At 45.3% G+C, this 14,318-nt stretch overlaps 1 protein-coding gene and 1 pseudogene across 1 annotated transcript; both read left to right on the top strand.

Moving 5' to 3' along the window:
- The first annotated feature begins 2,548 nt into the window (after positions 1-2,548).
- On the top strand, positions 2,549-4,767 carry LOC138635546 (nuclear factor 7, ovary-like; annotated as a pseudogene).
- Positions 4,768-8,890: 4,123 nt separating this feature from the next.
- LOC138635545 (olfactory receptor 8G17-like) lies at positions 8,891-9,838 on the top strand. The gene has a single exon (XM_069723078.1). It carries the CDS (start codon positions 8,894-8,896, stop codon positions 9,836-9,838), a length of 945 nt encoding a protein of 314 aa, XP_069579179.1. The 5' UTR covers positions 8,891-8,893.
- The last annotated feature ends 4,480 nt before the right edge of the window (positions 9,839-14,318 follow it).

Genomic DNA, 14,318 nt, shown 5'->3' on the forward strand with positions numbered 1-14,318 from the left:
ACACACACACACACACACACACACACACACACACACACACACACACACACACACACACACACACACACACACACACACACACACACACACACACACACACACACACACACACACACACACACACACACACACACACACACACACACACACACACACACACACACACACACACACACACACACACACACACTCACACACTCACACACACACACACACTCACACACACACACACACACACACACACACACACACACACACACACACACACACACACACACACACACACACACACACACGTTTGCAGCACTTTTCTTACACGTATGTTTTCGAGTGATTTTTTTTTTTGACGAGTTCAAAATGCGTTCGGGCTCTTTGAAGTTTATTTGTGTTTAAAACTAAAACCGATTGTCATCATTGAATGAAATCGGTTTTTAAGTCACTACATTAAATATACGGTAGATATAATGTAAAATATTTCATATCTGAAGCCTCCAAACTGGAGAAGTTTGTAGATTAAACCTGATGAACGTCCTCATCGGCCAGTTGTTTGTTTGTTTGTTTATTTGTTTGTTGATAGCAGGTACACAAAGTGTTTCTCCTGATGAAGTGATGATGATTCGTCTGTTTGAAGTCCTTCTGCACAACAACATGATTTCACTGTAGTTCAACTCATCATGTGACCGTCACATCTTCACATTCAGTATTATTTACTGAAATAAATCAAACTGAATGAATCCAACTTTTACATTGCCTCAAAATATCAGATCCTCTTCCAGATCAGCTGCTTCGTTTTATGACAAGTTCTCTGTTTAAAAATGAATGAATCTTCTCAAACGGAGAATCGTGAACCTCATGAAATAGTTTGTCCTCCACAGATAAATAAATACATTTAGGATAAACAGTCTGATCTGAATCACTGACAGAAAAAGTTCAACTAAATGAAACTAGTTTTTTGCAGTTTGTAATGAGAAGTTATGAACGTGACTTCCTGTTGAATGTTTGTGATCTTATATCTACACATCAATCACTGTTGATGACATCAAACATTAAACTTTTCTTATCAACCCAAATTTGTTCTCTGAGTTTCTTACAGACTTTATTCATTTTCAGGTGAATGTGTTGATTTGGTTTTATGTATAATTTTGTGAATCCTGATATTTCTTCCAATAAGGAAGCAGGTGGTTTTTAAAAGAATATGAAGAAGGATTTTTTTTTATTCATTTAAAGTTCTGTGTTACGTTTATGTTCCTGAAGTTTCCAGTTGAAAGCATTAGATCTCCCTTGTTTTTAATCCTTTTTAACAGACGTCATATTCTCAGCTCGTTGGCGTCGTTCTGTTGATCACGATATCTCAAGAACGCCACAAACATTCTCTTGGTCCCAACGATGAATTTATTAGTTTGGTTGTCGAAGGTCACTGCGAGGTCGTCTCTGTCCCGTTCTTGTGGACGTGATATCTCAGGAACAACTTTAAATAGTTTCTTCAAATTTCTTTTGGTCTTGAGGATGAGCTGATACGATTTTGGGGGTCAAAGGTCACTGGGGCCTCATGCCCGTCCCATTTTTGTGAATGCAATGGTAATGGTTGGTAGAGCGAGGAGGAGGGACCCATGAGCGATTCTCCACCCTCCGTTTTCTCTTCCGACAAGCCGACTTTACTGTCCCTGAACTCCACAACGTCTCGTCAGTCACTCTATAAATGTAATTTTATTGTTTCTCTGAGCTGACTGAAGTCCAACAGGTTTCCACTGATAAACACGCAGCTGCCTGATCATGAAGTTTCGAGCCTCGACTGCACGCGTACGGAGAATAACAGTAAACGTCGTGATTTCAGCTGCATTTATGAGAAACACATTGAACATGAACACAAAAAACAGCCGGTCACCACATCATGTTGTTCTGCACCGCCGACATAAAGAGAACCTGCTGCTGAAGACATGAGGAAGAGATGCTGCTGATAAGCCACGCCCTCTTTACGGCCACTCAGTATGTCCTGGTAGAAACGAGGATCCGTGAGGTCAGACTGACTGAACCAAACCGATCGATCTCAGATCTGACTACCAGGAACAGTTACGGTTGTTGAAGTGCAGCGGTGGTACATGCAGACCGTGTTTCTTTATCTCCGTGTTGTCTGACGGGTGAACACGTATTCAGTCTGTTTGTTGAGTTCCATATAGAACTCTCAGGTGAAAGAATGGGAGGAGCTACAGCAGGTTGACGTGTCTGCAGAGTTTCAGTCAGAACGAGTCTTTCGAGTTCGTCTGGCTTCATCAGAACAGATGAGTCAAACACAGGTGAGCACAGGTAACACCTTCGCTCTGCTTACTGGTTTGGTTTGGTTTTAACTTCAAACTTTAATCTCTGTTCAGGGATCTGAAACCTCCTTGTAATACCAGTTTGTACCTGAGGAGGCGACAGTGAGTCTGTAGAGTTTCTGCACTTCGGTAGATTGGTCTGGTTTGACAGACTTCATTTAAATCAGAGTGTCTCCATAGTTAAATGTTTTTTAATAAATGAATAATCCCAGTTTGTGTGTGGGTGTGTAGAGATGGCCGCTGCCAGCTGTCTGCTGACTAAGGACCAGTTCCTGTGTCCCGTCTGTCTGGACGTCTTCAACGATCCCGTCACGCCACCGTGTGGACACAACTTCTGCATGAAGTGCATCACTGAGCACTTGAGAGATAAAGTCCAGTGCCAGTGTCCCGTGTGTAAGAAGACCTTCTTCATCCGCCCAGAGCTGCAGGTCAACGTCTTCATCAACGAGATGGTGGCTCAGTTCAAACATTCGGCTCAACTGAACCCCGGCAGCAGCAGCTCGGAGCCACAAGCTGATGTCTCCTGTGACATCTGCAGTGGAAGCAGACTGAAGGCCCTGAAGTCCTGCCTGGTGTCTGGCCTCCTGCTGCCACACTCACCTGCAGCCTCACCTGACCGTCGCCGGCCTCCAGAGTCATCAGCTCATCAGACCTGCAAAGAACCTGGAGGAACGAATCTGCAAGAAGCACCAGAAACCTCTGGTGAAGTTCAGAAGATGATCCAGAAGAGACGGATGAAGATTCAGGAGATCCAACAGCCGGTGGAGATCAGTGACAGACGCAGAGAGAGAAGTAGCGTCCACGTCTTCAGTGCTCTGAGGCAACCGCTGGAAAAAAGCCTGAACGACCTGATCGAGGAGAAGAAGACGAAGACTCGGCGGCAGGCCGAGGTCTTCATCACGGAGCTGAACCGGTAGATCCCTGAGCTGATGAAGAGGAGCTCTGAGATGAAGCGGCTCTCATCCTCTGAACACGACCTCGACTTCCTCTCAGCCTTTCAGGTCCTGAATGTGGCTCCGCCCATGAGGGACTGGACGGATGTCAGTGTCCCTCCGCTGTACGAGGGCGCTGTCCAGCAGGTGGTAAATGGTCTGTACTTGTATAGTTTTATCACCTTTCGGTCTCAAAGCTCTTTAACATGTTTTTCCATTCACACACTAATGAGACAGATCACCATGCAAGGTGCTGCCATCAGGAGAACATTCACACACCGATGGTTCACCATCAGGAGAACATTCACACACCGATGGTTCACCATCAGGAGAACATTCACACACCGATGGTTCAACATCAGGAGAACATTCACACACCGATGGTTCACCATCAGGAGAACATTCACACATTGATGGTTCACCATCAGGAGAACATTCACACACCGATGGTACACCATCAGGAGAACATTCACACACCGATGGTTCACCATCAGGAGAACATTCACACATCGATGGTTCACCATCAGGAGAACATTCACACATCGATGGTACACCATCAGGAGAACATTCACACACCGATGGTTCACCATCAGGAGAACATTCACACATCGATGGTACACCATCAGGAGAACATTCACACACCGATGGTTCACCATCAGGAGAACATTCACACATCGATGGTACACCATCAGGAGCAACTTAGGGTTCAGTGTCTTTCTCAGGGACACCTAGGCATGAGGACAGGAGGAGCTGGGGATCGAACCACCAACCTTCCGATTAGTGTGCAACCCACTCTACCATCTGAGTCACAGCCTCCCTGGTGGTGACGGACCGGCTGAACGACAGCATCTTCAACACGCTGGACGAAGTGGTGGAGAAGCTGCGAGAGGTCGAGCTGAGGAAGGTCCGGCGGTACGCGATGGACGTGGCGCTGGATCCCGGTACCGCCCACGGCGCGCTCGTCCTCTCTGACGATGGAAAACAGGTGAAACACGGTAACGCCCGGAGGAACCTCCCCGACAACCTGTTGGGGAGGCGGGGCGTCTCCTCAGGAAGGTTTTACTACGAGGTCCAAGTTGAAGGGAGGACGGGCTGGGAGGTGGGCGTGGCCATACAGTTGATGAACCGGGCGGGAAAAGGTCGTATTAGTCCGGAGCTCAGCTACTGGACCGTCCGTCTGATGGAGAAACAGCTCACGGCTCTGGACGACCCTCCGGTCCGGCTGGCTGTCGAGTCCAGGATGCAGAAGGTCGGCGTGTTCGTGGACTACGACAACAGTCCGGTCTCCTTTTACAACGCCGATGATGCCAATCACATCTTCTCCTTCAGCGGCTGCTCAACCACCACGGGCCCGACGAGGAGCAAAACTCCGCCCCTCTCATCATCACGCCGTCAGCCAACACGGATAACGACACGCCGACTGTCCGTCAACAGATTCAGGAGGATTCATGTTGTTTTCGTTTATGTGTTCAAATGATCAAAAAACTTACATTTTAATAAGACGCATGATTTGTGTTTTTCACTGGGATGAAGGATGAGCTCCATGACCTTTATGGATTCATTAAAAAAATGTAAAGTGGTTGAACACCGAGAATCCTGAAGGAGATTTATTTTCCTTTTTAAACATAAAGTTTCTGAAATGGTCATTTATTGAAGGAAATATATTTGTCTTTTAAACTGAAAGCGTGTAATCACAGGTTTGATTATTATGTTGCTGCAGGACTGAAACCTGAGCAGCAGATGGAGCCGAAGAGCATCAACATCTCTGGCCTCTGTTGTATTCATGTTTTCAGTTCAAGTCAAACTTATTTCTTCACAACAAAAGTTAAACATCAGAAAAAACGAATCAAACAGACTTAACATGAACCAATCAGGAGCCTCGCTGTAGCGTTCAGAACCATCTGGACCAGAAACATGAGAGTCTGACCCACTTCAACATACAGAGGATTTCAACAGTCCAAACAGGAAGTGATGAAAGCACAAAGTTTTACAAATAATCTGCAACAGGTTGTGTTACATTTTCTTTAGTTTCAGACTTAATAACGTCAAACGGTCTGTTTTATTAATTAAAGTCAGATTTAATCAAACAACCACAAGACTGTTCAGGCTCACGGCTCAGTTTTGGCCTTTAAAGGATGAGACCTGTTCTGTTTCTGTTTCTGTTCCGGTCCGGTCCGGTCCGGTCCGTTCCGTTCCGTTCTGTTCTGTTCTGTTCTGTTCTGGTCTGTTCTGTTCTGGTCTGGTCTGGTCTGGTCTGGTCTGGTCTTACCCCGCCCATCAATCCTGGACATTTCTGCTTCTGCAAACATTAAACTGCTTCTTTCTTCCTTTATGAGATGATGGTTCTTCAGAATTTATTATTAGTCTAGAAGTCGGTCTGAAGGTGGATTAGTAAAAAACCTTTTTTTACTTTGTTGTGAACACAAAGTCCAAACTGTTGTAAACATTGTTGCATCTTGGGAGCTCAGGGGACCACGCTGCCCCCTGGTGGTCCATCAGTTTCATCACCATGTGGTCCAGGAGATAACACGTGTTAATGTTTGTCAAAAACACAGGTGATCATTAAGGAGCTGCTTCCTGATGAAACAGTTTCTGATGGTAATTAGTCCTCTGGGAGACAGGAGGTGTTTATCAGGATGACTCTGTCCACAGGGGGCGCTAATGAGGCGCTAATGAGACGCTCCTTCAGGGACTCACTTCACTGTCAACGTGTCGATCCTCATGATGACTTTACAACCTGCTGAACTTCCGTCAACAGAAAGGAAACTTTGATGGATGTTCATGACTCTCCAGGAGAACCATAAAGGTTCTTCTAGTGACATCATTTCATATGTGAACCCAACATTATATAAATAAACTCTAAGTCTAAAATGCTACTGTTTTTATTTGATTGACTTTCCTCTATAAACCCATCGTAGTTTGTCTTTTTTGTCTAAAAATGGTCTGATGGTCAGAAAAACTCGACTGCGATCAGCTGTACCGTCTCTTAACGCTGCAGCACACAGTGATACGTCAGTACTGACTGTGACAACAGGAAGTTTCAATATGACCCCCATCCATAAAGATGAGGTCCATATTGAAATGGTTCTCCCAGTTTGTTGTGGTAGATTCTGACAGAACCTTGACCTCAACCATAATCCAAAATCTGTGAACCAAGGCGTCCAGAAAGAAAACCTTCGTCGAGGTTCAGACACAATCTGAGATCTACAGATGGAGCAGAGACACCTGAGAAGGGAAAGAGAAAAGGCCAGTCTCCACAGAGAGAGCGTCTCCCTGTCCACCGCTCCTGAACGCCTCACAACTTTAATTTAATCAACCTGCTGGTCACTGAGACATCGGGGAGATCCGAGGCCTCCTAGGATTAGGAGGATTAGGATCCCAGCATGAACACATCTACACAATAAGAACCACACAGCTGTCCATCCAGACCACATACTGTTCATAAAAGTGGGCGGAGCTTGCAGGTCTGAAAAATGAGGCCGATGTGCAAGTTCCACAAAGTGCATCTTTGTGTCCAAGTGAGCGTTTGTACATAGTAGGAGCGCTTGTTTTGATGTAGCTGATGTCCCAAATAAAAATGCTGCAGAATCGTTGTCATTTAAAAAGGAGTTCGCAAAGGCGTATGAATGGAGATAGAGATTTTATTGCTATTAATTGTGCAGCCCTAATTCTTTTAATCCTAAAGATTTTTAATTGTATTATCCTTTAAACAGCTTATTTACTATGGATTGCTTTAACATGTATAACCACACATGTCATAAGTGTATGTGTGAGCAGAGCCTAAAAATGGGAACGATTCATTGAAAATGATGGAAACAGTTTGAGTGATCTTTGCATCCTGACTTGGAGAACAGTGCTGCGGTTCTTGGAGAACGGTGCTCCGGTCCTTGGAGAACGGTGCTGCAGTTCTTGGAGAATGGTGCTCCGGTTCTTGGAGAACGGTGCTGCGGTTCTTGGAGAACGGTGCTCCGGTTTTTGGAGAACGGTGCCACGGTTCTTTGCAGGTATATCAAACCATCATGACCTCGGCCCGCCTGCACTCCTGCTACACCCTGGCCTGGTTCCTCGCTCTGCTGTTGATCACTGTGCTCTTCATCTTCCACATCAACGTGCCGATGTGCCGACAGACCATCCAACACGCCTACTGCAGGATCCTGCATGCGTCTCTGAAACAGCCGACAGCAGCGTCCGCAGCGAAGCCTTCCAAACGTGTGCGTCCCACCTGGTCGTATGAAATAGCCGTAATCATCATCGTCGTGAGCCACCGGTTCCCCTCGGCCTCCCAGAACATAAAGAAGTTCTTCAGCATCCTGTTTGTCATCATCCCCCCGGCCGTCAGCCCCCTCTGACCACGGAACAACCATGTAGGCTGACATCAGCCTCCAGTAAATTTCGCCAATGTGGGATTAATATAGTCAAATCATCATCGTCACCCCAAATCCACAAACAAACCGAGTTACACGGGTTCCTCTGTAACTGGACTTTAGAGCTGTTGTGTACATAGACTGTATAAAAATGAAAGATTTAATCTACACATCAGAAAACTGAAGCCAATGCAGAAGTGTCTTAAAGTTCAATACCACTGAGGACCACTAGGGGCTGTCTCCAGTACACTCCCATTTAAAAGCATCAAGTTCTCTCCTGAAATACAAAGTCAGTAAATGTTTTCCACGAGTCATCATGTCCACTTTAGACTCTGAAAACTCAAGATGGTGACGACCAACATAACAAACAGGAGGTTTCACAAACAGCCAGATGCTTCACACCAATTTTTGGTCTTTTTTTAAAATAAATGTATATAATTCAGTGTTTGTTTGTGTGGTGGAGGGGGTGTGGTTTGGCTCAGCTGCAGGAGGGACTGATTGGGGGAGTGGTTCAGGGAACGGTGGAAGAGGCATTATTATCCCAGCTGGACTTGACCACTGATGGTCTCTCTCCCCATATAACCCAGCAGTGATACAGCGGAGGGGGAGGGGGAGGGGGAGAGGACAGATTGTGGTGGAGCAGAACGTGTGGCAAAATAAAACCCATTGAAGTGTACGGTGCTGGTAGGTGTGATTGGTGCAACAGGAGCGCCACCACAGTAACGCACATTCCTTACAGTTTGCTTTGTGACGCTTTATTTTGGTGAACAATAATAAGTATATTCTCTTGAGTTTTCCATGTTTTTCCGTAACTTCTTGAAACTAATTAACACTGTGAAACTTCATTAATTCTATATAAACTGTCAGACAACCATCGTCCTCTCTTGTCTTGTATTTTTCAACTTGGTGACAGTTATAATTACTATAACGATGCTTAATATTACGTCATACATTTTCCCAGGTAAAGGTCCCTCCAGTTAAAATGAAGTCCATATAACACGGCAACCGAGAAGGTTTTGTTCAGTGTTGGTGGGGATTAGCAGAGACACTGAGGTACGTATTACTCATCACTGAAAGGTTCTAAAAACGTATAATGTTTAGAACTTTTTATCACATCTGATGAAAGTAAAAACGTGTAAATAAAATGTTGTCTGTCAGATGTTGGGATTATTTTGTATTAAAATAACTCATCACAGACCGACTTCTGGTTTCTGTATTTAGTTTATGCAAACAGTGTTTATAGAGATTCTAACCTGATTTATTGTTTTGTTCTTTCAGATTGATGGAAAACTTCACCACCAACAGCTTCACGCTGCAGCTGGAGGGATTAAACGTGTCGAAGGAGTCGACGTACCCGCTGTTCCTGTTCCTGCTCGTCTCCTACCTGTTCATCATGGTTGCTAACGCTGGCATTGCTGTCCTGGTGTTGGTTGATAAGAACCTCCACCAGCCCATGTACCTGCTGTTCTGCAACCTGCCCGTTAACGACATCCTTGGAAACTCCATCATGCTGCCTCGTCTGCTGGTGGATATTCTGCAGCCTCCGTCTGAGCGCCTCATCTCTTATTATGAGTGTGTGGTTCAGGCGTTCACCACACACATGTTCGGTACCACGTCCCACACCGTGCTCATGATCATGGCCTTTGATAGGTACGTGGCCATCTGCAACCCGCTGCGCTACGCCGCCATCATGACCAACAGGATGGTGCTGAAGCTGACGGTCTCTGCCTGGGGAGTGGCCTTGGTCCTGGTTGGGGTTCTGCTCGGTCTGACCGTACGGCTCAACCGGTGCCGGACTCTGATCATGAATCCGTACTGCGACAACGCCTCGATGTTCAAACTGTCCTGTGAGAGCGTTCTCATCAACAACATCTACGGCCTCTCGTTCACCGTGGTTCTGTTCACAGCTTCTATCGGCAGCATCGTTCTCACCTACACCAAGATCACAGTCGTCTGTCTGACCAGTAAGAACAAGTCTCTGAACAGTAAAGCTTTGACCACCTGCAGCACTCACCTCTTCATGTACCTCATCATGCTGTTTAACGGGTTCATCGTCATCTTCCTGCATCGCTTCCCTCAGTACTCCGACTACAGGAAGATGTGCGCCATCCTGTTCCACATCATCCCTGGAAGCCTGAACCCGATCATCTACGGAGTGCAGTCCAAAGAGATCTGCAGGTCTTTGGCCAAGTTATTCCGCTCGAAATCAGTCGTGAGTCAATTCTGAGCTGAGAACTTTAACGTGTAAAAAGTGTCAAATGTAAACTGAACTGATTTATTGTATTTCATACTGTGATGTTCATTTAAAGCAGGTTCCCCTGAATTTTGGACAGTTTTTAAAGATTGGACGTGCGACCTGAATAGTTGTATATAATATAAAATCATTATTATAATATAGCTGCTTATTGATGTTAAAGGGTGTTTGACCTCACAGTTAAAGGATTTAGACTTTAAACTCTATAATCTCTGGATCAAAACTCAGAGTTTAAACAGTTACTGGGATCTGGAATCTAATATATAAAGTAAATATAAAGATAAATGTGAGTTTTTGTTTTTGCCTCTAATGAATCCTAGATTTACTTACATGTTGTGAACATCCTCAGACAGGCGACACATCGTCTTCATGTCACCGAAGATTCCACGGAAAATTACCTCTGAACTCGTTTAATTCACCGTCTTGTTTTTACTCCTTTTGATACGATTTCAAGAAGAATTTCTTTCAGTGAAGCGGATTTTTGGTATTTGATTCTACAATTCACATCTGAAATCATCTTTTATTTTTTTTAATTAAGAGGCTGTAGTGTGTTTGAGATGTAAAACACCTGAAATATTAATGTGCAATAAAATCTTTTGACTTATTTGGTTGAGTTACTTCAGTAATTCGAGATTTTACACTCACATGGACAACTTGGATAACTTCCAACAGATAAAACTGAGGTGTAATATAATTAATGCTGCTCTCCACGGAGGCTCCGAAGCTGCTCCACATTTAGTTTTGTTGCAGTGTGCACGAACAAATAAGGAGTAAGGAGTAAAAAGGATTGTGCTGTTAAGATTAAATTTAAGTGAGAATATAAAATCTTCTAAAGTAGCTGGTCTCAGTAAATGTCCGTCTGTAAACGAGCTCCATGAATCACCTGGAGGGTTTCAGGTCACAGGTGAGTCTCGTCAGAGGTTACTGGAGGAAGTTCTTCCTTCTGAATGAGACCATCAGTTGTTGTCTTACGGTATATACAGTGGGTACGGAAAGTATTCAGACCCCTTTACATTTTTCATTCTTTGTTTCATTGCAGCCATTTGCTAAAATCAAAAAAGTTCATTTTATTTCTCATTAATGTACACTCAGCACCCCATCTTGACAGAAAAAAACAGAAATGTAGAAATTTGTGCAAATTTATTAAAAAAGAAAAACTGAAATATCACATGGTCATAAGTATTCAGACCCTTTGCTGTGACACTCATATTTAACTCACATGCTGTCCATTTCTTCTGATCCTCCGTGAGATGGTTCTACTCCTTCATTGGAGTCCAGCTGTGTTTAATTAAACTGATTAGACTTGATTAGGAAAGGCACACACCTGTCTATATAAGACCTTACAGCTCACAGTGCATGTCAGAGCAAATGAGAATCATGAGGTCGAAGGAACTGTCCAAGGAGCTCAGAGACAGAGTTGTGGCAAGGCACAGATCTGGCCAAGGTTACAAAATAATTTCTGCAGCACTCAAGGTTCCTAAGAGCACAGTGGCCTCCATAATCCTTAAATGGAAGAAGTTTGGGACGACCAGAACTCTTCCTAGACCTGGCCGTCCAGCCAAACTGAGCAATCGTGGGAGAAGAGCCTTGGTGAGAGAGGTAAAGAAGAACCCAAAGATCACTGTGGCTGAGCTCCAGAGATGCAGTAGGGAGATGGGAGAAAGTTCCACAAAGTCAACTATCACTGCAGCCCTCCACCAGTCGGGGCTTTATGGCAGAGTGGCCCGACGGAAGCCTCTCCTCAGTGCAAGACATATGAAAGCCCGCATAGAGTTTGACAAAAAACACATGAAGGACTCCCAGACTATGAGAAATAAGATTCTCTGGTCTGATGAGACCAAGATTGAACTTTTTGGCGTTAATTCTAAGCGGTATGTGCGGAGAAAACCAGGCACTGCTCATCACCTGCCCAATACAATCCCAACAGTGAAACATGGTGGTGGCAGCATCATGCTATGGGGGTGTTTTTCAGCTGCAGGGACAGGACGACCGGTTGCAATTGAAGGAAAGATGAATGCGGCCAAGTACAGAGATATCCTGGAAGAAAACCTCTTCCAGAGTGCTCTGGACCTCAGACTGGGCCGAAGGTTCACCTTCCAACAAGACAATGACCCGAAGCACACAGCTAAAATAACAAAGGAGTGGCTTCAGAACAACTCTGTGACCATTCTTGACCGGGCCAGCCAGAGCCCTGACCTAAACCCAATGGAGCATCTCTGGAGAGACCTGAAAATGGCTGTCCACCAACGTTCACCATCCAACCTGACAGAACTGGAGAGGATCTGCAAGGAAGAATGGCAGAGGATCCCCAAATCCAGGTGTGAAAAGCTTGTTGCATCATTCCCAAGAAGACTCATGGCTGTACGAGCTCAAAAGGGTGCTTCTACTCAATACTGAGCAAAGGGTCTGAATACTTATGACCATGTGATGTTTCAGTTTTTCTGTTTTAATAAATTTGCACAAATTTCTACATTTCTGTTTTTTTCTGTCAAGATGGGGTGCTGAGTGTACATTAATGAGAAATAAAATGAACTTTTTTGATTTTAGCAAATAGCTGCAATGAAACAGAGAGTGAAAAATGTAAAGGGGTCTGAATACTTTCCGTACCCACTGTATATATATACTTTAACCAGTCTGGATAAAGTACTACCAACTTTGCACCAGTATGTTAACTGCCCCACCCGGAACAATAAAACTCTGGAGCAGCATTGGAGCCGGCGACACCAACAGACTTAACAAACTGGTGAAGAAGGCCGGCTCCATCATCGGCTACAATCTGGATAGTCTAGAAAAGGTGGTGGAGAGGAGGACGCTGAACAAACTATTGTCCATATTGGATAATCCTGACCACCCTCTCCACCTGCTGCAGGGACAGAGGAGGACGTTCTCCAAAAGATTCCTCCAGCTCCGCTGTCACAAGGACAGATACAGGAGATCATTCCTGATACAGGAGATCATTCCTGATACAGGAGATCATTCCAGATACAGGAGATCATTCCAGATACAGGAGATCATTCCAGATACAGGAGATCATTCCTGATACAGGAGATCATTCCAGATACAGGAGATCATTCCTGCCGACCGCAATAAGACTGTACAATAACTCACCTCTGGCAAAATCCATCACACAACAATAACACTGTTGACCGTGTTTCTTGGTTGTTTGTATATATATACTGTATATACTGTAAAAACGGCATTTTATATTTTATATTTATATTTGATAGTTTTTACTGCTATTTTACGGCTATGTTATTGCTTTTGTATTGTTCTATTACTATCTATTGCTTCTGTATGCTGCTGTAGCAAAAAAAATTCCCCTCGGGGATTAATAAAGTAACTACCTAACCTAACCTAACCTACTGTATGCTAATGCCATGGATGCATACAGTACTGCTGCCCTTCCCCCCCTTGGTAGATCAGATCACAACCTGGTCCTGTTGACACCAAAGTATGTTCTTCTGGTGCAGAGGCAGCCTGTAACCACCAGGACTGTGAGGAGGTGGACACAGGAGGCTAAAGACGCCCTGCAGGACTGCTTTGAGTCCACGGACTGGGATGTGCTGTGTGGACGACATGGGGAGGACATCAACAGCAGGACGGACTGTATCACAGAATACATCAAATTCTGTGAACACACCACCGTACCATCCCGGACTGTAAAATGCTTCCCCAACAACAAACCGTGGATCACCAGTGACCTGAAGGTGCTTCTTAATCAGAAGAAAGCAGCCTTCAGGTCTGGGGACAGGGAGGAGCTCAGGAGAGTGCAGCGCCACCTGAAGGAGAAGATGAGAGTGCAAGGACTCCTACAGGAGGAAGCTGGAGGCAAAACTCCAGCAGAACAACGTGAGGGAGGTGTGGACCGGTATGAAGGAGATTACTGGGTTCAAGGGGAGAGAGAGACAACCAGGGGGAACCTGGAGAGGAACAACCAGGGGGAACCTGGAGAGGAACAACCAGAGGGAACCTGGAGAGGAACAACCAGGGGGAACCTGGAGAGGAACAACCAGAGGGAACCTGGAGAGGAACAACCAGGGGGAACCTGGAGAGGAACAACCAGGGGGAACCTGGAGAGGAACAACCAGAGGGAACCTGGAGAGGAACAACCAGGGGGAACCTGGAGAGGAACAACCAGAGGGAACCTGGAGAGGAACAACCAGGGGGAACCTGGAGAGGAACAACCAGGGGGAACCTGGAGAGGAACAATCAGAGGGAACCTGGAGAGGAACAATCAGAGGGAACCTGGAGAGGAACAATCAGAGGGAACCTGGAGAGGAACAATCAGGGGGAACCTGTAGAGGAGCAATCAGAGGGAACCTGGAGAGGAACAATCAGAGGGAACCTGGAGAGGAACAATCAGAGGGAACCTGGAGAGGAACAATCAGGGGGAACCTGGAGAGGAACAATCAGGGGGAACCTGGAGAGGAACAATCAGAGGGAACCTGGAGAG

Source organism: Brachyistius frenatus, unplaced genomic scaffold (assembly GCF_029030835.1).
Source record: "Brachyistius frenatus isolate BFR_SWC_R1_liver_20210118 unplaced genomic scaffold, ASM2903083v1 Contig_315, whole genome shotgun sequence".
Classification (NCBI taxonomy): Eukaryota; Metazoa; Chordata; class Actinopteri; family Embiotocidae; genus Brachyistius; species Brachyistius frenatus.

Excerpts from the sequence above, each read along its gene's own strand:
- LOC138635545 (XM_069723078.1), top strand. The coding sequence starts at position 8,894 with ATGGAAAACTTCACCACCAACAGCTTCACGCTGCAGCTGGAGGGATTA.